We start from the raw sequence: 24,460 nt of genomic DNA, 5'->3' as shown, positions 1-24,460 counted from the left end.
AATACACTGTACTGTGGCTTCCTGACGCTTCCTGCTGGCACGCCCATCATTGCAACCCATGTCTACTATTTCCATTCTTCTCAGCCTCAGGGTCAGCTTTGAAAAAGGTAGATGAGGACAAAACAAGTGCCCAATTACCTCCTTAACTCATCCCTGGGGTTACACCTGTGATAAGAGGATCATTCTCACATTGCCATAGCAAGCTGATACTCATTGTCGGAAAGCAACAGGTAGTTTTAGGTTGACTAGGGCGTTCCTTGACTCACATGTAGGAAGGCTTCCTGGAGGTTAGTTGATACTGGTGTGTGGGTGGAGAACGCTGGTTCCCGCTGCTCCACTGGGCACAGAAGGTAAATCTTTAAGAAGATCCTTATGACCCATCCTCACAGCATTTAATTCAGATATGACTGATAGGGCCATTCAACACTTTTTGTGTCCCCGCTGGCAGTCCAGTGTTCATGTTTGTAAACGGTAGGAGACATCTTCATGACCTGATTAGCCTTTAATAAAACTGTTATTAGAATTATTTTGAACTTTCATAGCTAGAGAGGCAGTAAAGCATCACAAGGAATGACGTTAAAGCAGAGGTCCCACTCTGAGAGACTTATGGATTGACTGCTCCCTTCTCATCTCCACCCCCTCAATCACTGCTGATGGGCAGAGGGAAACCATTTTCTGCCATCTGGTTTTTGCAAAAGTCAGTCAGTAAGCTCTTGGGGACGAGAGTCTTATCTCATGCCCTTAAGCATGAGCACATGACTATGTCCGCTCAAGGAGCCCTATTAGCACTGAATACAATCATAAAAATAGCCTAAACATGGAGGTTTGATAACGTCAGCTCTAACCTGAGTCACCATGTCTGAAGGGCACTCACTCACTGGGCTCTCCAGCTGGTGCCTGGTGTCTTGTAAACTGGGAACCAGGCTGGTAAGTCTACAGGACTATTGTGAAAACCACACAGTAGTTCCCAGAGTCCTGAAGAAAATAGCAGTGATATCCTGACACTTTCTGTTTTCCCCCTTGGTGTTTGATCTTGGCACTGAGCTCTTTTAAATGAGAACTATGCCAAACATCTTGTGTGAACCCTTCTACTCGGCCAGTATTCGAGCAGCCTCCACCGCATGCCAGAAGGGTGAGTAGAGACAGGGAACTGTGCTAAGGAAAGCTCTCTGGGCCCAGAACGCTGGCTCTGTGGTCTGGAGCCAACTCAGAGTATGATGAGGAAATAGGGTAGGGGCTGAACCAGTCATAGTTCCCAGCATGGTGTCATGGCCTCAGCATCTGACTGGCTCTGGGTGTTCAGATCAGGTACCTTTGATTTTCAGCAATGCCAGGGGCATAAGCTGCCTGTGACTATCTCATTGTTTGGGGATCTGGAAGGAATTCTCATAGCTATAAAATCACTAGAGCCTAAGAGAAGAAAGTTCATGGGGCTAAGAGAGGGTTTTCAGGGGAAGGCATGTATGCTCTGGGCATGAGTGTTGACAGGGAGTCACACAGTTGTTGCATGTGCAAAGTCTGTGATCACAGGCAAGCAGAGCAGCAGAATTTCCTGGGAGAAGACATCATTCCTGGGGAGTAAACTCTTTCCTCATTCTGTGGGGAGCAGGAGAGAGTGCCTCCTTGGGATAGGGAGCAGGACCCCAGGGTGCTGTTTAGAACTGGCACTGTGTGCTGGGCCAACAGTGAGGGGTTGTTCCTGGCCAGAAAAGCTTCCCCAGGTCCAGCCCTTCCAAGTTCCCAGCCAGCCTTGGAGGCTGCAGCCCTCAGCGCCAACATGTCCCTCTCTAACTGCAGGGAAATCCTTCTTCCTAATTCCCAGAGCAAGCTAGTCCTCAGAAAGAGCGGAATCCTGGGAGGAGATCACACCACTGGAGGGGAGAGCCAGCTCTCGTGGACTATTTGTCAGGACTGCCTTTGGAGCCAATGATCTGTCATTCCTTGAGTAAACCAGCACCTTATCATATCACAAACATTTATTTAACCCTTTTCTCCTGCACTTTACCAGCAGGGAGAGAGAAAGCTGCTGGCAGGGCAGTCAGCGCCCTGTGGCAGAAATGCCAAATTCTCTGAACATTACTCCCAATCCATAAAGTGTCATCCTGGCTTCCCCGTGCCTCCTTAAAACACCAGGGTGGCTCACCCAGCCTTATCCCAGCCTCATCTTCCTCCCTTGGGCCCCCACCTCTCCATCATACCCACCCCCTTCAACAGACATGTCCTTAATTCCACCCAAATGGAGTCTGTACTAATTTGCTAGGTTCTTCGGGGGCTGGTGAGGGAAGTGGAAAGGGTGGGGACAGGCCAGCCAGTGTTTACATTTCTCCTTTTAATGACAATCCACTTGACAGAGCTGGTAAGCCTCAACATTTTTTGAATGTGTGTTAGGTGTTTCAAAGGCTCTTACATCACCCCAAACAAAGTATGTAAGTTCTTCCAAGCTCCCACATTCTCCATTTTTCTTTCTGTGGATAGACTTTGTTTTTCTTTCTCCATGTTGCTCCCACACAATGGGGCCAAATCTTGTTCGGGACAAGGAAACATATAAATAGAACATGCATGTGGTATTCAAGGGAATTCATGTAGATCAGCGAGAGACTGTTTAGACAGGCGTCTGACAGCTGCTGGGGAAACGTAAGGTCTTGGTTTAATGTCTTCAGGTTCCCCCAAGGTTATGTCAGAAATGTCAAAACTATTCCCATTCTTGGGAATGTACTAGGAAACCCTGGAAGAGAAACAAGTTCAGAATGAGAATTTAGATGATCCACGAGAGGGATGCATTGGGTATAGGATGCCTACGAGTCTCATTCAGAGGCTAAATGTGTTGTATGTGGCTACTTGAATAAGTTTCCCTTTTCAGACTCACGCAGCATCCTCCTTTACAATGATTCCATAGCCACCGCATCTCCACTGAAACTTCCCTCTACTACGTTCTCCTGTATGATTATTTGAAATTGTTCCCCTGTCAATCATGCTCTCCTCTCATTGTGAAGCACACCCTTATTCATTACAGAGTTTGAATATGGTCTTATTCTACAACTATTGTTTACTTGTGTTTTTTAAGACAAAAAAAACAAGCCAAATAAATCAGAGCACGTTTGGTGTTTGACATTTATGTGGGAGGAGTACCGTTGGTGACGCATGTGAGGAGGCCCGTGCTGGTTTTGATGTGCGTGCTTTACAACTCAGATTCAAAAGAACAGACTTCCAGCCATCCCTGTGCTTTAAATACGAAATAACCTGGTGCCTTGCTTTTCCCGTCTGATGAGGGTTTGTGATCTCAAACTGAAATCTTAACAGCTTTTTGTGCACTTTCCAAAACCCATCCTGGCCATCACATGTGTGTATGTCAATCCCCGTGAGCTTCTCTCTTCAGGAGCTTGACCAAAGAAGCAATGGTTTGCATATAGTTCATTCTATGCCTGAATTCACAGGCTGGGCCAGAGGGACTTAACATGAGCTTGTCATCAGTTATCTCCTCTGGTTTCCCAGCCAGCAAATTATCCCAACCCAAGCGAAGTCATGAGCTGCCATAGATGGGTGATCTCGGGTCTTGGTTCTGGAAAGTTGTTTAATGAGTCAAAGTCAAAGTTGGCCATCCCGTTCGCTAGAAACAGAAATGTCCATCTGTTCCAGGACTTGGACAGTGATGCAGGTAGGGCCCTGCTTTCTTATTTGGTTCCTCTTGTGCAGGGCTATGAGGCCCCAGATATAGCTGTCCTCCCTGTCCCCTGTTGTCCCCTCACCTTGCTGTTCTTACTGACTCTGACCTCTCAGAAGCCTTTTGTTTCAGAGACTTTTATTTTTAGCAAGGAGTTGTGAGGCAAATGCACACTGACTTGGAAAATGCCCATTTTTGTATCCATTCCAATCCTTCACAATCCCTCTCTTCCTCCCCCTCCCCTTCCCCCACAGTGAACTTTAAATCCTTTCATCCTTGGGGACTGGAGACAAAGTATCTGGCTTTGCTTTCCCAGCCAACCCACTTGCCAGTCTGGCTTTTCTCTTCTCTGTTTGGATGGTCTTCTTCATGGCTCCTTGCCAATGGACAGATGTCAACGATTGCCTGATTATTAAGAAAAAAAGCAAAGCACACAAAAGCACGCCCATCACCTCTATTTAAAAACTGTTAGCACTGTGTGCACAAGGCAAAGTGAGATCCGAGTGTGCCACAGCCCTTGAACCACACTTTCCTCTAAGTTGTACTAGAAACAAATTCTGTGCCTCAAGGCTGTGCTCGGCAGCTCTCAGTGCTGTTTTGTCCTTACCAGCTCCACCCATGTTCAACCCCTAACCCATACCATTCTCTCCAACCTACTGGCAGTAACCTCATGTTTGGTCTCATTGGCCCAAAGCTGAACAGCCTCAGCCTTTCTGAGTAACAGTAATGATTCAGTATATAGAGAGAACTAAGCAAGGAGTCATGCTGAAGTCCTGTCCCTGCTTCCTGGTCGCCAGACCCACTACTCAGTTGCCTTCTTGCAAGCTGGGAGGACTAGGGGGCAGACATTCCTCTCATTTTTCTTTAGGCAAATGTTTATGTTTGCTGGACATTGAGGATGGAGTTGAAACAGAACGAGCAAGGCCCTTGCCCCCGTGGAGTAGATGGAGCTGTGGAAAGAAGATGAGAAGAGTGGCTAAACCACACAGGCATCCTTGCACGTGTGTCGCTGACAGCAGCCTAATGTCGTCCTTCTCATTTACTGGGGATCCAAGTCTTTAAGACTTTGTACTCCTGGGAGCCAGCCTTAAGAATAAGTGACAAGGATCCTTGGTGACTCTGCTTAGGCACCTGCTGTGCTTCCTGCTCATAAGTGTCTGCAGCCTTCACTCGCTTGCTGCTTTAGTTGGGGAATTCACAGAGATGGCGGCCAAAATGTGACACAAGCCTGGCCTCCAGCTCCACCCTTCAGTGGAACTGTTATTTTTAGGTTTCTCCCTTCTTTTCACAACCATCTCTGTTCCTCCCTCCATGACTCATATTTGTGGAAAGCACCACATCCATGTGACCTCTTGAACAAGGGACTGGCTTGTTTTGACAAATAGAGTTCGCATTCCATGGCTACCTGCAGTATCCAGAGGACTCTGGTGTGGAAATGAGCCATCCCTGGGGAGGCTGAGGCAATGCAGCCCCAGCTCTGGAGCTTCTACAACGAATTAAGCGAATTAAGCGTTTACCACAACCACCATCACCCACCTCCAGCCCCCAATTTCTTCCCTCTGTGCTCAAATCCCATGACTTGACTGAAGTCTTAGGCAACCAAACGTTTGGGGCACCAGGCGGTGAGGTCACGTTCTGAACAATCACACCTTACTTGGCTGTTAGGCATTTGTATAGGGTGTTGCATTCTCCAAAGAATTCAGAATGAAGTTCGGGTATTTCTAGAACATTTATGAATCAGCTACTTCTGACTTTTTTTTTTCTCCTTTAGTCGAGAAGGTCACTTTTGAATCAACATTCCAGGTGACATGGCAGGACAGACAAATGTGTTGTCATGGGGATCCAGGTCATCTCCTTATGTGACACCTTATGAGCCCCTTTTGTGGCTACTTTCCACCATAATCCAGTCAGAGACTCCTCACGCCCTCCTCCTTCGCCTTTAGACACTGTGCTTAGCATTGGTTGGTTTGCTTTCTTCGTAATCTCTAACTTTTCACCCCATGCAAAAACTTTTCTCACCAGACCAACTCATCCCAGTTTAGGGCTTAAGATGTTTACTCGAAGAAGTCTGTCTCAAGCCTGCGAATACAGGTATCCCTCACTGACGCCTTCAGTAGTCAGTACATTTCCTCTTTAGCATGCTCCATGATGATTCCAAAGCTTTGCCGTGGGGGTATTAGTATCTACATTTGTGTTCAGCAGGATAGGTCTCCTTACCTTCCAGACCCACAGTCTGCAGGAGGGGACAGCTGAGCCCAGTGTGATGCAGTCACTGGTGTATAAATATGTACGGAGTGGACTGTAGATGCAGAAAGCACATGGAGGAAGCCCCAACTGAAGGGCTGACAGTTGACCTGGGATTCTGGGTACAGTTGGCATTCAGGTGAAAAGAAAGGAAATTTTGAGAAAAAAGGACCTGGTGTCAAACAGCAGAGAGTTCACAAAAGTACAGAATAAATTCCAAGGAAAGTAGAGGTTCTGATTATTGAACTGGGTTACATTGGACAGAGATATAGGAAATAACCCTCCCAAATTCTTGAATTTTCACATAATTTTATATCTCATTATTATATGGTCATATACAGTATTACTTGTACATATTATATTCATCTGTGTGTGAAGGCACACGACACGTGTTTCATTGGATGTGTTCTTATATTTTAGGAGAACAGAACGAGAAATTCCAAAATATTCAAATGTCGTTCTCGGTTTGCATTTGACAGGATTGCTGCAGCAGAAGAATGGTGGCTAGAAAGGTAGGAGGGTGTGAGAGCTGCCCAGAAGCCTGTGGCAGGAAGGCAGGAGAGTGTAAGAGTGGGTCCAAGGGAAAGAGGGGAAGATCCCCAACTCAGTCTGGGTGGCCTGGATGGCCAGAGGGGATAAACAAGAAGTAGATGGGGAGAAGGAGGGGAGAGAGGGAGCAAGAGAAAGAGGAGACAGAAGGCCGGATATGGTTGGCTCCACAGAAGGAAGCTGAAGAATCAACAAAATACTCAGGCTTCCACAGGGAACTGTAGAATTTAAGATGACGTTAGCTGTGGCAAGAACATGGTCAGCCGGTTGGGAACTGGAAGCAGGATTAGGGAGGGCAGCTCTTGTGAGTTTGGACGATCTGCCTTGGCAAGTATCCCCAGCCTGATGGAAATGTCCAGAGGCAAGGTTCTCAGATTTCCTTTTCATCCCTTAAGAAGCCCTTTCTAACGCCTTTGTCCTAATTGCTTTGGGCCCAAGAAATTTTGACTGTTGATGAATTGCTGATAGATAGACCTTAAAAGAGTAGGATTTATAGATCTTCCAAGGAACCCATTTGCTGCCCAAGAGACAATATCCCCCTCTCCCATTAAAAGGGCTCTTGTAACAGAGGGTGGGAGGCCAGCTGACAGTGAGGGGACACTTTAGGTCACTTCAGAGAACAAGGACCAGCCGTGGGCTGGCGAGATCCAGTGTTAAGCAATTACTAATGCTAAATTCCCAAGGAAGGATGGATTACATAGATGCTTTGGCAGCATTGACAAATGAGGCCACAAGAATGGCTAAGAATGGCAGGAAAGGCTATAAGAGAGAAGAAAAGGAGGACGAAGCCAGAAAGGACATGGGAAATCCTGTAGCATGGTGAGAAACAGCATCCTAAGCAACAAGCCGCCAAAAAAGTGTAGCTTCCTCAGTGTAAAGAGGAGGTTGGCAGGGAGGGCTGAGAAGGCCCGGGGGAATCTGGCAGATGTAGACAAGCATATTAGTGACCCTCCCGTGGGCGGTTTGAGCAGAATGAAGGGAGAACAACAGGGGCAGGACTGTCCCGCAGGAGTGAGTATGTATGTATGTTTTGAAACAAAAAACACACTTAAAGAAAGGAAGTTACTGAATTGAGTTAAAGGTTTGTGAGGAGGGGCGGGATCCATTGTCTTATTGAGCTGACTGCCTTAGGCTGTCAATGGCTCAGTAGCTCTTCCTCGTTCTCCTAAGCTCCTGCGAAATCAGAGAACTGGACCTGTTTGTGTCCCTCATAGATCAGTGTGCCCTGTGCTGTGGACATGAGGTGATACACAGAACACAGTTAGCAGGAGGCTCAAAGACCAGATTGTCTGAGTGTGTTCCCAAGATTTTGTTCTGAGCCCTGCGTTTCATTCACATGCCAACATATCTGAAAGACAAAACCCTAGAAATTGCTGGATCAACAAGCATGAGATTCACCTGCACCAGGAAGAGAGTCTTAAGTTCAGTCTTTCCAGGAATGTGAGTGACCCCTCCATCCAGCCATCCCTGCCAGCAGTGTCCTGGCAATATCCCCACCTCTGTCAGTCCAATAATCTGGGAACAGCCTTACGTTGTGGTTTAAACGTGCATTTTCTTACTTATGAGGTTGAGCATCTTTTTGTGTGGTTAGAAGAGAGCCATTGTGTGGTTAGAAGAGAGCCATTTTTGTGAGGTGTTTTGGAACTTTTGGGCAATTTTTTTTTATTTCAGTATCTTTTGCATGTTAATGTACACAGGTCCTTAAACCATTGAGGGAATTGGTCTTCACTCAGTGAAAGCAAGTTGCAGGTTTTTCTGATTCATTTTGTTTCCCCGTGATGCCGTGTAAGACTTTAACATTTTGGTGGATGTTATTACCTATAGTAGTGTACGATGGCTCAGTTTTCTGTTGTCCAGAGCAAAGCTTTTACTACTGTGGGTTTCTTTCTTACAATATAATCCATGTTTTCCTTCAGTACTTTTTAGAGTTTACTTTTCTTCTGCATTTGAATTAAATTGTAGTGACAAATGAGATTTGGATGCAAGTATACTTTCCAAGGCCTGCCCATTGGATAGCTTTTCTTGAATGAGCTGTCTTTTGTCACATTCTGAATTCCTTTTTTTTGTGTGTGTGTGTTTTATTTGTGGGGTTCTATCCTCCAGTACAGAGCTTTTTGTCTGCATGAAGTTGTGGTGGATTAATCCTCTCACACAGGCACACGCCAGCCAAGAGCATACTTGGCTCTCCTGTTTATTTACAGAGTTTAACATCTCCTTGTGATATGTCCTGAGACAAACCTCTCCATATATCTTTAGTATTTACTATTCTTTCACTGTCTACCACTCTTCCTTCCTCCTCACTGTCTGGGAGACCAATTAAACTTTGTTTTAAATGAAGAACAATTTATTTTCAAAAGTTGACTACTTGGTGTAGTTTGTTCATAGCATTTATTTTGCATTTTGTCAAAAACTGATGTGTAAGTCAAATCTGATCACTTGCTCAATTACTTATCGGTGTGACTTACTTTGCTGTCTTCATTATTGTGATGTGGATATGTGCCATAGCTCATGAGTGAGTGCTTATCAGTATCCTATCAATAAATTTGTTTCACAGGTGTTTTGTGATCAGGAAAGTTTGGGAAGTGTGATGAAGGCATAGTCCTCTCAAGTTAATTTTCCAAGAAGGGATTTCTATTCTAAGAGGCTGGTTCCAAGCCTGACAACCTGGATTCTGTCCCCAAGGCCTGCATGGTAGAAGAAGAGACTCCAATTGTACCCTGGGACTTGCACACTTGCACACATACACATGAGCTAAATAATAAATAAACATAATAAAATTGATCTCTCTGGTATCTCTATTTCTCAGTTTTTCTGCATTGTGGTCCTTTATGACTCACAGGTACCTCTAGTCTCTTCTGCTGATCTGGTCTGCCATGGATAACTGCTGGCCTGCCACGGATACCTGCTGGTCTGCCATGGATACCTGCTGGCCTGCCATGGATACCTGCTGGTCTGCCACAGATACCTGCTGGCCTGCCACATGTACCTGCTGGTCTGCCATGGATACCTGCTGGTCTGCCACGGATACCTGCTGGCCTGCCACATGTATCTGTTGGCCTGCCAAGGATACCTGCTGGTCTGCCATGGATACCTGCTGGTCTGCCACGGATACCTGCTGATCTGCCATGGATACCTGCTGGCCTGCCACATGTACCTGTTGGCCTGCCAAGGATACCTGCTGGTCTGCCACGGATACCTGCTGGTCTGCCACGGATATCTGCTGGTCTGCCATGGATACCTGTACCATGGATACCTGCTGGCCTGCCACATGTACCTGCTGGTCTGCCACGGATACCTGCTGGTCTGCCACGGATACCTGCTGGTCTGCCACGGATACCTGCTGGTCTGCCACGGATACCTGCTGGTCTGCCATGGATACCTGCTGGTCTGCCACGGATACCTGCTGGTCTGCCACGGATACCTGCTGGTCTGCCACGGATATCTGCTGGTCTGCCACGGATACCTGCTGGTCTGCCACATGTACCTGTTGGCCTGCCAAGGATACCTGCTGGTCTGCCACAGATACCTGCTGGTCTGCCACGGATATCTGCTGGTCTGCCATGGATACCTGTACCATGGATACCTGCTGGTCTGCCACATGTACCTGCTGGTCTGCCATGGATACCTGCTGGCCTGCCACAGATACCTGCTGGCCTGCCACATGTACCTGCTGGTCTGCCACGGATACCTGCTGGTCTGCCACGGATATCTGCTGGTCTGCCATGGATACCTGTACCATGGATACCTGCTGGCCTGCCACGGATACCTGCTGGTCTGCCACGGATACCTGCTGGTCTGCCACGGATATCTGCTGGTCTGCCACGGATACCTGCTGGTCTGCCACATGTACCTGTTGGCCTGCCAAGGATACCTGCTGGTCTGCCACAGATACCTGCTGGTCTGCCACGGATATCTGCTGGTCTGCCATGGATACCTGTACCATGGATACCTGCTGGTCTGCCACATGTACCTGCTGGTCTGCCATGGATACCTGCTGGCCTGCCACGGATACCTGCTGGCCTGCCACATGTACCTGCTGGTCTGCCACGGATACCTGCTGGTCTGCCACGGATACCTGCTGGTCTGCCACGGATACCTGATGGTCTGCCACGGATACCTGCTGGTCTGCCACGGATACCTGCTGGCCTGCCACGGATACCTGCTGGTCTGCCACGGATACCTGCTGGTCTGCCACGGATACCTGCTGGTCTGCCACGGATACCTGCTGGTCTGCCACGGATACCTGATGGTCTGCCACGGATACTTGCTGGTCTGCCACGGATACCTGCTGGTCTGCCATGGATACCTGCTGGTCTGCCACATGTACCTGTTGGCCTGCCAAGGATACCTGTTGGTCTGCCACGGATACCTGCTGGTCTGCCACGGATATCTGCTGGTCTGCCATGGATACCTGTACCATGGATACCTGCTGGTCTGCCACATGTACCTGCTGGTCTGCCATGGATACCTGCTGGTCTGCCACGGATACCTGCTGGTCTGCCACGGATACCTGCTGGTCTGCCACGGATACCTGCTGGTCTGCCACGGATACCTGCTGGTCTGCCACGGATACCTGCTGGTCTGCCACGGATACCTGCTGGTCTGCCACGGATACCTGCTGGTCTGCCACGGATACCTGCTGGTCTGCCACGGATACCTGCTGGTCTGCCACGGATACCTGCTGGTCTGCCATGGATACCTGCTGCCCTGCCATGGATACCTGCTGCCCTGCCACATGTACCTGCTGCTTTCTTCACCTTTGTTTCTCATTTACAGAGTCCTCTTTGCTCTTTTTTTTCAAATGAACCATTGCAACTTTTTGTTATTTCTTATTTCCCAAAGATATTTGACTATTTAGTCAAATGAAAGTTACACAATTGCTCATGATATGCCTTGCTGTCATTGTAGAACTCGTCTCTGCTGTCTGTTAACTATACTGGCTCTAATGAATGGTGCCTCTCTGTCCAGTTTTGGCAGTCTTCAGCTGTACAGAATGCTAAGGTAAAGATGTGTGCCCGTGGAAAGTTCAGGTTTGCTTCTTCAGTGGGTCTAGGGAAATCACTGAAGTGGGAATTTCTGGTTTCATTGGAGACTCAGTTGTGTCCTGTGCTGTTTTTCTGGAAACTGTCTTTTGAGAGGATGTTTTGCTGAGAACAGACACATGGTGTTTTTCTGGAAGCTTCCTGATGAGAGACCTCCTCATGGTGCCCACAAACCCACAAAGACACACATGCACAGAAAACTACTAAATAAATCTTTTTTTTAAAAAAAGAATTTTACTTAAAGTTTGGAAAATGAACTTTTTAAGAATGGACAGTCATTGAAGAAATTTCAATGTGTTCACTCACCTTTATTTTCAAAAGGAAAAGAAACCAAACTCATAATTCAAACAAACCCCTTTTCATTAAGACAAGGAAAGCAACGTCCTTTTATTTTCCTCCCAGCTGGTTTGGGGAACAGAATTGGATTTTAATATATAAGAATGTTCAAAATGGGACTAGAGAGATGGCACTTACTGTTCTTCCACAGGTCCTGAGTTCAATTCCCAGCAACCACATGGTGGCTCACAACCAACTGTAATGGGATCTGATGTCCTCTTCTGGTGTGCCTGAAGACAGTGACAGTGTACTCATATAAATAAAATAAATAAATCTTAAAAACAAGAGAATGTTCAAAATATTTTTCGCTATAATTCTTTAATAAAAATCCTCAAAGACTAACATGGCCTTTTCTGAGTTTTATTAGCAGACACATACATTTGTATAATGTAATTCCTCACAGCAATGGAGAAGGAACCAGACATGGTAGCATATTTTAATTCCAGCACTTGGAAGGCAGAAGCATGCAGATCTCTGAGAACTCAAGGAAATAATCAATAATCAAGATAACCCCTTTCAGACATGTTCACTAGCCAATCTGATCTAGGTAATTCCCTAACTGAGGCCTGCCTTTCAGAAGACTCTAGGCTGTACTGAGCTCTGAATCAGTTATCTGCAAGGCACGTGTAAGAATGTGGCCAAGGCTACATTCTAAGATGGCAGGAGCTCAGATATAAGGCTTGTGTATGAGGGGATATGACTGCTCTTTTCCTCTCCTACCGAGACTCACAGTGGAGCTGCACCAAAGCAAATCTCCCCCTGCCTTACCAACACACTGCACAATGGCCTTCTGAAATGTTTCTGAATGTGATGGTTTGAATCTGTAGTATCTCCCAGAGTCTGTGCTATTAACAACTTGGTCCCATCTTGGAGTTGATTAAATAATGTTAAAAACCTCTTGGGACACAGGGCAAGACTTTAGTCACTGGGGGTGTGCTTTAAAGAGGGCTCTGGGACTCATGTCTGTTCCTGTCTCTTCTCTGTATTTTGGTGATGAGTTGAAACATTTGCCCTTTTGCATGTTCACCACTATGATGGGCTGCTTAGAACACTGGGCTCTAGGAGCCTGTACTCACATTCTGCAGTTCACAGTTTACTGTGTAAACTGATCCATCCGCCAAAAAGCTGATGTAAGTACAGCTCTGATCCTCACGACCTGCTTGGAGCTCCTTCGTCTTCCCTGAGGCTTCCCATCCAAAGATAGGAGCTTCTGCTTTACAAAGATATGAATATTTAGGAACAAGGGGCTATACATCTTTTAGCAAATGTGTAATTCTATGGAAATGTTAAACAACAATAATTCTCACTTAACCTCATTAATGGCATTTGGACCACACAAAGATGTCTTGCCAGTTTAGAGTGTAATACATAAGGAAATCACTGAGCACCTCCTGCTTAGGCCTACAGACTGCTCTCTTCCTCACCACCCTGTCTATTGCAGGGATTGTTTCTGCTCTGTTTTGGTTGTACTTTGAATCTGATTTATCCAAGGTTGGTAATGGGATTTGAGAATCTTGGCGCTGTACAATCACCCTTCATCTTGGATGACAATTTTGACACAATTCTTTTCCAAATATTTCCATCTTCTACAACAACCCCCACCCCTAAACTAACGTTTTATGTTTCCAAAATCCAATTACCCATGTTAACTAGGGACTATCTGGATAAATGATTTCCATACGTGTGCCAAGAAACTTTAACCATAATAACTTCATCATAATTAATAATTCTAAATTAATCTAGAAAGCCTTTCCCTAGTCACCCAGAAGAATACAGCTTAGTTACTCTGATGGCCTCCCCTCAGCCTTCACTCCACATTCCTATGGAAGCTCCCGACCAGGAATACATGGGGAAAGAAGGGCTATCAGAGTGAAGAATGAAACAACAGGCAGGTGATGTAGCTCTGTTGGACTGTGTTTGCCTAGCACAGGAGGTCCTGGGTTTCATTCTCAGCCCTGTATAAAACAGGGGTGACAGCACACACCTATTATCCCAGCATTCAAGCAGAGGCAGATCAGGAATTGAGGGTCAACTTTAGCTACATATATTCGATGGCAGACTAGCCTACAGAGTCTGTCTTGAAAGAAAGAAGGAAAGAAAGAAAGAAAGAAAGAGAGAGAGAAGGAAGAAAGAAAATTTTAAAGCAAACAAAACAAACAAAAGCAAAAAAGCAACAGTGTGCCCCAAACAAAACAAACAAATTGTAAAAAAAAAAAGAGATGGCTGGTGGTCTGCAAACTGGATGGTCTCTATAGCATACTCCAAGTAAAGTCTTCTCTTGTTTTGGAGTGGTGCCTTCTGTGACCTCACTGCTGTGATGAATGCCTTCCTTGCCCTAGGATGCCATACAAGGTAACCGTCCTCCCTCTTAAGGGCTTTGTGGGGACATAGCTGTACCAGAGTCTCCCAGTCTTCCTGGTTGCCACAGTCCCTAAAGGCTTTCTCCATCAGAATGTATGTCTCATGTATGTTACATCCTCCAGTCTGCAAACACAAAATGTCTGTGGCCTTAGGGCTCTAAAATATCTTCCCAGACTCTGTTGTAGCTTTCATAAACTCGGTACTGAGATGTTTTAAAGAAATCAAGTCTTCATTTATGCCCTTTAAGTATATTAGACTATTATTACAGGTTAAGTTGAGTGATACAATAACACAACAATGTCCCATCTGAGAAGTACTCATGCACAGGGACAGTATTAGTGTTATTTCCAAATATCCTTGGCAATGGTGAGCAGACTCTCACTTGTTCTTTTGGATAGTCTTTCAGGGAGTTCACAAAGAGCATATCAAAGGGATACCACCACTGGCTACCATGAAATCCCATCTTATTAATCAGGTATGAGTCTACATGTAGAAAACTTCATTAAAGCAAATTTTGAAGAGATTCCACTTTAAATAAAACAGTAGACATGGGAATGTGGTGTTCACTACTATACCCAGCACAAGATTCTGGGCACATGTAATTTTTTTTTTTTTTATTAACTTGAGTATTTCTTATATACATTTCGAGTGTTATTCCCTTTCCCGGTTTCCGGGCAAACATCCCCCTCCCCTTCCTTATGGGTGTTCCCCTCCCAACCCTCCCCCCATTGCCGCCCTCCCCCCATAGACTAGATCACTGGGGGTTCAGTCTTAGCAGGACCCAGGGCTTCCCCTTCCACTGGTGCTCTTACTAGGATATTCATTGCTACCTATGGGGTCAGAGTCCAGGGTCAGTCCATGTATAGTCTTTAGGTAGTGGCTTAGTCCCTGGAAGCTCTGGTTGCTTGGCATTGTTGTACTTTTGGGGTCTTGAGCCCCTTCAAGCTCTTCCAGTTCTTTCTCTGATTCCTTCAACAGGGGACCTATTCTCAGTTCAGTGGTTTGCTGCTGGCATTCGCCTCTGTATTTGCTGTATTCTGGCTGTGTCTCTCAGGAGCGATCTACATCCGGCTCCTGTCGGTCTGCACTTCTTTGCTTCATCCATCTTGTCTAATTGGGTGGCTGTATATGTATGGGCCAAATGTGGGGCAGGCTCTGAATGGGTGTTCCTTCAGTCTCTGTTTTAATCTTTGCCTCTCCCTTCCCTGCCAAGGGTATTCTTTTTCCTCATTTAAAGAAGGAGTGAAGCATTCACATTTTGATCATCTGTCTTGAGTTTCGTTTGTTCTAGGGATCTAGGGTAATTCAAGCATTTGGGCTAATAGCCACTTATCAATGAGTGCATACCATGTATGTCTTTCTGTGATTGGGTTAGCTCACTCAGGATGATATTTTCCAGTTCCAACCATTTGCCTACGAATTTCATAAACTCGTTGTTTTTGATAGATGAGTAATATTCCATTGTGTAGATGTACCACATTTTCTGTATCCATTCCTCTGTTGAAGGGCATCTGGGTTCTTTCCAGTTTCTGGCTATTATAAATAAGGCTGCGATGAACATAGTGGAGCACGTGTCTCTTTTATATGTTGAGGCATCTTTTGGGTATATGCCCAAGAGAGGTATAGCTGGATCCTCAGGCAGTTCAATGTCCAATTTTCTGAGGAACCTCCAGACTGATTTCCAGAATGGTTTTACCAGTCTGCAATCCCACCAACAATGGAGGAGTGTTCCTCTTTCTCCACATCCTCGCCAGCATCTGCTGTCACCTGAGTTTTTGATCTTAGCCAATCGCACTGGTGTGAGGTGAAATCTCAGGGTTGTTTTGATTTGCATTTTCTGGGCACATGTAATTGAATGTGATGGCATCTGAGAGCTAATATGACAAGGTCTCCTTTGTGTGTGTAATGCGTGTATCTCACATGTCTAATGCTATCTTTTATTTTCTGCCTCTCACTTCCACCTCCAAGTCCTTTTAAGTCTAGATGCTAGCCAGACAATGTGATACACATCAGTTAATCAGTTAATGCTAGAGGCAGAGGCAGGCAGATTTCTGAGTTCAAGGTTACACTGGTCTACACAGCAAATTCCAAGGCAGCCAAGGCTACACAGTAAGACCCTACTGCAAACAAAATAAAAACTTCCCCTCTAAACATGAAAGAAAATGTGATATTTGCACTCTGAGTCTGCCATATTTTACCTAATATGTTGACCTCATTGTGTCATATTTCTGCAAACGACATACTTTTATTCATCTTTGCAGCTAAATAATACCCTAATCATCCCAGACAAACAAACCCCCCAAATACAAAACAACAACAAAATCCCACAACTCCCCAAAGTCCAACTTAGTTTATTGGTTACTTACAGGAGTGTGAATGAGAGATACTTAGAGGAAACATGGACAACTCATGAAAAGCAAACCCCAGCCTGGGTGACTGTTTATCAAGAGGCATCCTTAAAGCTCTCTGTCACCTTGTAGCAACTGCCTAGAGTTTCTCTTCCTCTGTATGACTATGACTGTTTTTAGAGCCTTGAGGGAGGAAGGCCTTGTGAATGTTGTACATTTCGGTGACTTCCTGAAAGTCGTGAGTTGTTTACTTCCTGTCTGAATGAGACTTCCTCTAAGATGGAGGGTTTCAATTCAGAGGAGTTTGCACAACACCTAGACTGAAGTTCATTGCTTTGCTATGGTGGCCAGAGCCGTGGACTGACTCTTATCTCTTGTTTTTGAATCCTGCTAAACGGGAAGTAGCTGAGGCTGCCTGGGGCTCAGGACCATCTAGCTGCTGTGTCAGGGTTTGCTTGTTAACAAACAAGCCTGGGCCTGTTTGTTGGTGTTGTTTGTTTTACTGTCTAACTTTTATTTTACTGAAGTAATTTTGGTATACTTTTAGAATCAGGATGCAAAACTATGGCCATGTTAAAGAGTAAACATTTCTCAGTCTGGCAAACACTAACCAGGAAACCCCATGCTCAAGGATAACTGCCAGCCCGGACAGTTCCTGACACAGTAGTAGCAGAACTGAGGCTGAAAGATTACCCACTGAGTATAACACCGCACACCTGCCCCTAGAGCCACAGTGCTGGCTCTGTTAGCTAACAGGTGATTTCATTCAGCTCCTTCCAGGGAACCAAGAAAAGGCTGTGTTATCACCTGCCACAGCCAGGTGCAGGCTTCCTATAAAAGGACTGCCCATCATCACAGCTCTTTCTCTGTCCCCGTGTATTCCCTCTCTTCCCCTTTCTGTCCTTCACTGCACTCAAGGCTCTGCCTCCATCTGTCTGCCTGTCTACATGTCCACTCATCTGCCTCTACCCCTTCCCAGGTCCTCACTCCTCCCTTTTCCTCCAACAGACCCACTATATAACAGATTTGCTGCATGGCCTATTTTCTCTTGGGCATACCCAGGCACAGGCCCTCCAGGTTTCCCCTCTCCCCATTGTGTTTCATAACAGCCTCCATTCCCTCAGACAGACTAGGACCCTTCAGTCATTCTGATTAAAAGAACAATTCTGCTCCTGAAGATGCCTGTATTCTACCTTTTTATCTGTGTTGACTCCATCAATCCTGAACTAACACATGTCAGGTAGTCTTTCTCCCGTCTTGCCCAGCTTTTGAGGACAAAGACTAATATGCACAGTGGCCCTGTCCCCAGCCACATTCTGAATCCTCATGCATTGTGGCTCTCCTTCTTTGTTAATGATGTAACTTCACTAGGAACATAAGCAAGAATTCTAACACCCCAGAAGTGCTGATATCCCAATCGATATGAAAGTTATCAATTAGAAGTACTGCAAAAGCTGGTGGCAGTCTTTGCATCCTACGTGATTATATTCAACGCTTCCTCTTCCAAAATTTCTCCTCAAGTTGAAAAAAATGCTTCCTGGGATTCTTTCAAGGAGACTCGGGAAGTGTTTGAACCTGGGAAGGGCAGGCTGGCACTGTAGACTGGGTTAGCCATCTTCCCAACCCGTTGACTTCAACAAAGCAGTGTACACAGTTGAGCCTGGGACACTAGCACACTGGAATTTGAGGATAAAAGAATGTAGGGAAGTTTCTAGGGATGGGAAAGTAGGAAGTGGCAATGCTGTAGTGTAGGGGTGAGTTTCTAGGGATGGGAAAGTAGGGAGTGGTAGCGCTATTGCCAGAAAGATTTGTAGGCTGAAGACCTAGAATGATGAAGAAAATAATAAAGTTAAGAGTTGCTAGCCAGGGGACATAAAAAGTAGACACACACACACACACACACACACACACACAGAGAGAGAGAGAAAGAGAGAGAGAGAAAGAGAGAGAGAGAGAGAGAGAGAGAGAGAGAGAGAGAGAGAGAGAGAGACTGCTTGTCATGGCTCAGGGCAGAAAGCATGGAGCCATAGCTTGGCAACCTGACCTGTCTCATCTACTTCTTGAAGAGCTCCAGGAATGTGGGGCTGGGCTGCCATGCCACATTTACAGACATTAAAGTGATGTGACCAAGGACATAGAGGGCTGGGATTTACACTCAGACAAAAGCTGATGACAAGAACACACTCTCAGCTGCTGTGACAGCTGCCTCAGCCAAAAGACAGGGGCAGCGTTGAGCTGGAGACTTGGTGAGGGATGACGATAGAGCAGGTAAGGCACCTGTACTCACCTGACTGCTCCATGTCCCACATGCTTGCCGGGCCCATCGATCTTACCAAGTCCACTCTGCCTCAGCATCAGCTAGCACTTCCCTTGTCATCTCCACCTTCCCTGTCTTGACTCAGATTTCCTGCTGTGACTTGGAGATTTCACTCACAGAAGAGCTGTACAGAGCCTGGCTCTTAACCATTTCCTCATGCTCAAAGCACTAGCTTCAACACCACAGAAAATACCTCTCCGTCAGGCTATACTCTTCTTTTGTAAACATCCACTGAACTTTACCGTTGGTTTGACGTCTGCAAACTTCTCATGAACCATCTATTTTTCTGAACTTGACGGCTTTGTCCGGATGACCACTTCACATTTCCATCTCTTCCAACTGGATTTGTGCAACTCGGAGCTTGGGATTATTGCCTAACAGCATTAACAGCTAATAAATTAGTCTCCTTCTTGCTATTTTTTTGAGCAGGGCTGGCAGCATGGAGACCCTGTAGAATTGGGGGAGGGGATTTCAGAGGCTGATTCTCTGTGTGAGCTATGAGGTCAAGATTCCAATTGAGAACCACATTGCTTCCAGAACGGGGGAGACGGGGGCGGGGGTGGATTATGAGAGGGAAGGGATATAATGATCTGAGTCTAAAATCCTTCAATCCTATGTAATTCAGAATTTTCTAGCTTTCAGAGAAGCAATATGTTTATACATATACTGTATAATATTCTCTAGAAACCATCCCTTAATCAAATATATATTCATATTACCTCATTAAAATATATGAATATTTAAACTAAGTGAAGTAAGCATGAAAAATAATCTAAAATCTGTTAGGTTCAATTTTGATCAACAAGTTTGTTATCACATGAGTTTTCAAATCCCTTTTCATTTTCAATATTTTTCAATGTATGAGCTTATCAGGAGGAAATTACAGGGCCTGCAGTGGAGGAGGGCTTTTAAATGCTGCTGCTGAATTGTGCCTTTGGAATCCTAAGACTCTACACAGGAGGCAGAGAAGTAGCTGTATGTTAAGGGAGGAAACGCCCAGGTACATTCCAAAATTACCTGAAGTTACGGAGCTAGTGTAACAGTGCAGATCTGATGTATCCACACCAATTCAAGCCCTGGGCTCCAGCCACCATGATGTCCTAAGAAAAGAATCAGCTTGGCATCAGGTCCCTCGGCCCGGATTCTTGCACCCTTGCTGACAGCGGTTCCTGGCTGGCTACCTTGTGTGGGGGCTGTCCTGAACCAGCGTCATCTGAGAGGGTGCCAGGAAGACGCTGCCCCTGCTTTTTACCCAGGGCCTCTCCGGTTCTCCTGCCAAAAGCATTTTTAGAATAGTTTTAGTGCCCCAGACATTCTTAGGGCAGTCCTTTCCTTCCCTTCCTGATTCTTCCCCAGCTTATTTCTTTCTCCGCCCCAGGGTTGCTCTGGGGCACTCCTGAAAGGCTGTTTATTGCCTTTGGCCGACTCCACCTTTCTCCCTCTCCAGCCCCGAGCTTATCTTCTCCCTGCCAGGGGACTAACCTTTGTGCCTTTCCTCCTGCGATTTCATGGGGGAGCCTTCCACCCGGATGACCGCACACGCTCCTGGCCCTGACTGTGGAGAAATTGCCTTTGGATGGAACACGTTTAAGATATATCTGAAAGCGCTGAGCTTCCTGAATTCCCCTCTGCCCCTGCTCTTTTGCGGGGCTGGGATGCACCCCTGCAGCAGGATGGAATCAGGCTCCTCTGGTTCAAGGTACAATCCAGGCTCACATCCTACTTGGGCAGCTTTATCTGACACAGGAGGAACCAGTAGCCCTCTGCGGATCACAGGTTCTGTCCCAGTCTCCGGATAAACAGACAAGCTTTTGAGACCCACCCTCTCTAACGGTATAAAAGCACTTGATAAACTAATAGAAGAAAAACTAGGGCAGCATCTGGAACACGTGGGCACTGGAGAAAATTTCCTGAACAAAACACCAATGGCTTACGCTCTAAGATCAAGAATCGACAAATGGGATCTCATAAAACTGCAAAGCTTCTGTAAGGCAAAGGACACTGTGGTTAGGACAAAATGGCAACCAACAGATTGGGAAAAGATCTTTACCAATCCTACAACAGATAGAGGCCTTATATCCAAAATATACAAAGAACTCAAGAAGTTAGACCGCAGGGAGACAAATAACCCTATTAAAAAATGGGGTTCAGAGCTAAACAAAGAATTCACAGCTGAGGAATGCCGAATGGCTGAGAAACACCTAAAGAAAGGTTCAACATCTTTAGTCATAAGGGAAATGCAAATCAAAACAACCCTGAGATTTTGGCTCAGTGAGAATGGCTAAGATCAAAAACTCAGGTGACAGCAACTGCTGGCGAGGATGTGGAGAAAGAGGAACACTCCTCCATTGTTGGTGGGGTTGCAGACTGGTCCAACCATTCTGGAAATCAGTCTGGAGGGTCCTCAGAAAATTGGACATTGAACTGCCTGAGGATCCAGCTATACCTCTCTTGCTCCACTATGTTCATAGCAACCTTATTTATAATAGCCAGAAGCTGGAAAGAACCCAGATGCCCTTCAACAGAGGAATGGATACAGAAAATGTGGTACATCTACACAATGGAATATTACTCAGCTATCAAAAACAATGACTTTATGAAATTCGTAGGCAAATGGTCGGAACTGGAAAATATCATCCTGAGTGAGGTAACCCAATCACAGAAAAACACACATGGTATGCACTCATTGATAAGTGGCTATTAGCCCAAATGCTTGAATTACCCTAGATGCCTAGAACAAATGAAACTCAAGACAGATGATCAAAATGTGAATGCTTCACTCCTTCTTTAAAAGGGGAACAAGAATACCCTTGGCAGGGAATAGAGAGGCAAAGATTAAAACAGACACAGAAGGAACACCCATTCAGAGCCTGCCCCACATGTGGCCCATACATATACAGCCATCCAATTAGACAAGATGGATGAAGCAAAGAAGTGCAGGCCGACAGGAGCCGGATGTAGATCTCTCCTGAGAGACACAGCCAGAATACAGCAAATACAGAGGCGAATGCCAGCAGCAAACCACTGAACTGAGATTAGGACCCCCGTTGAAGGAATCAGAGAAAGAACTCAAAGAGCTTGAAGGAGCTCGAGACCCATTATGAACAACATTGCCAAGCAACCAGAGCTTCCAGGGACTAAGCCACTACCTAAGGACTATACATGGACTGACCGTGGACTCTGACCTCATAGGTAGCAATGAATATCCTAGTAAGAGCACCAGTGGAAGGGGAAGCCCTGGGTTCTGCTAAGACTGAACCCCCAGTGAACTAGATTGTTGGGGGGAGGGTGGCAATGGGGGGAGGATGGGGAGGGGAACACCCATAAAGAAGGGGAGGGGGAGGGATTAGGGGGATATTTGCCTGGAAACCGGGAAAGGGAATAACACTCGAAATGTAAATAAGAAACACTCAAGTTAATTAAAAAAAAAAAAAAAAGCACTTGATATTGCCTGACGAAGCATTGCCTTTGATGGGGTAGCTGCCTAGTTGCTTGTAAAATGCCCATGTTTCTGTAAATAGCCTTCACCCATACTCCCAATTAAACACATTGATTCACCAAGAGTCTAGGGCAGAATCATTCATTTGGTCTGTTGTTGACACCCTTTCTGCAGGGAATCGGTGTTTGTTTATCTCCCCAGGAAAGGCAACAGGTACTCCCTTCTTCCTGACCTAATTTATGATGTGGAGTCATGAGCACAGCGCTGGGTATGTGGAATATCTGTAAAATGGAAGAGGATTAAATGTTAAATGAGAACCACCTTCCTCTCCCCACCTAGAAGCCCCCCCACCCCACCCCCCACCCCTGCTTTGGTGTTGCAGTGGGATGCTGGAGTGAAGACTCTCTCTACCACCATTATTCTTAATGTTATCATTTTATGCTGTACACTACTGAAGGTAGTTCATTTCAGAGCCAACAGGAGCATCCTTCATCCCTGAAATTGGCCTTTTTTCACAGATTAGGAACAAGGATTCGAGAGCAGGAGTGTCCACCAGCAAGGCAATGACCAAGGTTGAGGATTCCCAGTTGGTGCTGTAGTGACCAGTTCTTCTGGTTTGGCAAACACTCACAGGTATTATTAGAATACCTCCCAGCACTGGCCAATCAGGGCAGTTGGCCGCCTTATGCCTGTGGTATTCATAACGCTTGTCGCTTTGCTAGCCACAAGTATGTTTTGTGTGTTCACACAGAAACTCTGCAAAGCTTCCAAGCCTTCATGGATAACATTTTAGAGCCAATGGATCCTGAAAGTTCACAAACAATAGGCCTTTTCCTTAGCCGTGTCTCTTTGCTATACACACTCACCACGGTGCTTCTTATTCGCTCACTCCAACCCTGTTGTGTCATCTGTTGCTGGCTCTTTTTGAGGTAGAACATATGCTTTCAAACTGACCGGGAGTGAATTCAACACAGTTAATATAGAAGTTCCCCTAAAGTTCTGACTGACTCTTGGGAGTAGCTTACAATCCATCAGACTTAATCCTTTATGTTTGAAAATTTGGGGCCTTCTGGAACACATTAGAAGGAACTTTAGTTGCAGAGCACAGATGGAGCCGAAGGGCTATGCAAACTCAAACATCAAATGGCTCTATTAATCCAAATATCTTACCACAGTGGCTGTTTCTTTTGGAAGAGAAAGGATAAATCCCGAGACTCGCTTGGCCTGAAATATGCAGGTACTCAAGTCAAGTGATTATTGCTCCCTCTGGTTCAATCTATAACAAATGTTTATTGCATGCTTAATATGTGCTTGTCACAGGTGTTGGCTATTGACGTAAATTATATTGAACGAGAGGCAGAAAATGGCTGCTATGCTGGAGTTACAGGCTAGGGGAAAAGAATGTGTTCAATGCTTTGAAATAGAGAGCTGCCCTCTCTGCTTAACGGGACACCAGACCTAACCAGAGGAAGTAGTGTGAGAAGAAACCCACAGCATGAGTTAGCCAGGTTCAGACTTTGAGAAAGCGTATTCTAAGGTAGGGAGTCTAACATGGTAAAGGTCCCTGAAGTGAGGAAAGGACACTGCTCATATGAAGGTGCTGAAATAGGACTGTTGGGCCACTGACTCGACAGGCACAGCACTAAGTCCATGATCTACAGTTGGAGATAACTATGTCATTGATAACAAGTGGTCTTGAGCTCTTTAGTTGCTCCATCAAGGGCACAGCCTTGAGTGAAGGCCTTCCAATGGGTGTCACATGGCACCCTTACCATTCCTAGAGGACACCAATATTGACAACTTCCTTGGGCTATGACTGGGGCTTCAGACTGTGAGCTAGGTTCACTAGGTATACGTTGCCATCCAGGAGCACAGTAGTGTTGCAAGCAAAGGTTCCTTGATCCCAAGTTCAAAGCCCCTCCCACATCTCCCCTGTTGCCCTCATCCAAGCAGTTTTCTTCTCAGATCTTCTCCCAGAGCTCCTTTTAGGTTTGCCAACTAGAAGTGTGCATTTCTCCACAGCCCCTATGCAAGCCCTAATGCTGTCCACTCCATCCCAGCACATGCAAGGGAGTCTGTGGGTTTACCCAGGAAAGTCTCAAAGAAATCCTTCATGTAATCACTATCCCCATCCCCCTCCTAGATAGCATGTAAAGACCACTA

At 45.8% G+C, this 24,460-nt stretch overlaps 1 protein-coding gene across 2 annotated transcripts; it reads left to right on the top strand.

Annotated features, from left to right (window-relative positions):
- The first annotated feature begins 855 nt into the window (after nt 1-855).
- On the top strand, nt 856-12,167 carry LOC147999648 (uncharacterized). 2 transcript variants are annotated; one of them, XM_087593604.1, is made up of 3 exons: nt 956-1,132; nt 6,326-6,417; nt 9,294-12,167. In XM_087593604.1, exon 3 carries the CDS (start codon nt 9,435-9,437, stop codon nt 11,310-11,312), a length of 1,878 nt encoding a protein of 625 aa, XP_087449730.1. In that variant the 5' UTR covers nt 956-1,132; nt 6,326-6,417; nt 9,294-9,434; the 3' UTR covers nt 11,313-12,167. The 2 variants fall into 2 exon arrangements, with proteins under 2 accessions (XP_087449729.1, XP_087449730.1); XM_087593603.1 differs by lacking the exon at nt 6,326-6,417 and having other exon boundaries at nt 856-1,132.
- Nucleotides 12,168-24,460: the final 12,293 nt, after the last annotated feature.

This window comes from Rattus norvegicus, chromosome 18, assembly GCF_021556685.1.
Source record: "Rattus norvegicus strain SHRSP/BbbUtx chromosome 18, alternate assembly SHRSP_T2T, whole genome shotgun sequence".
NCBI classification, from domain to species: domain Eukaryota; kingdom Metazoa; phylum Chordata; class Mammalia; order Rodentia; family Muridae; genus Rattus; species Rattus norvegicus.
Note: the sequence above shows the minus strand (reverse complement) of the source record. Positions and strands in the feature narration are given on the sequence as shown.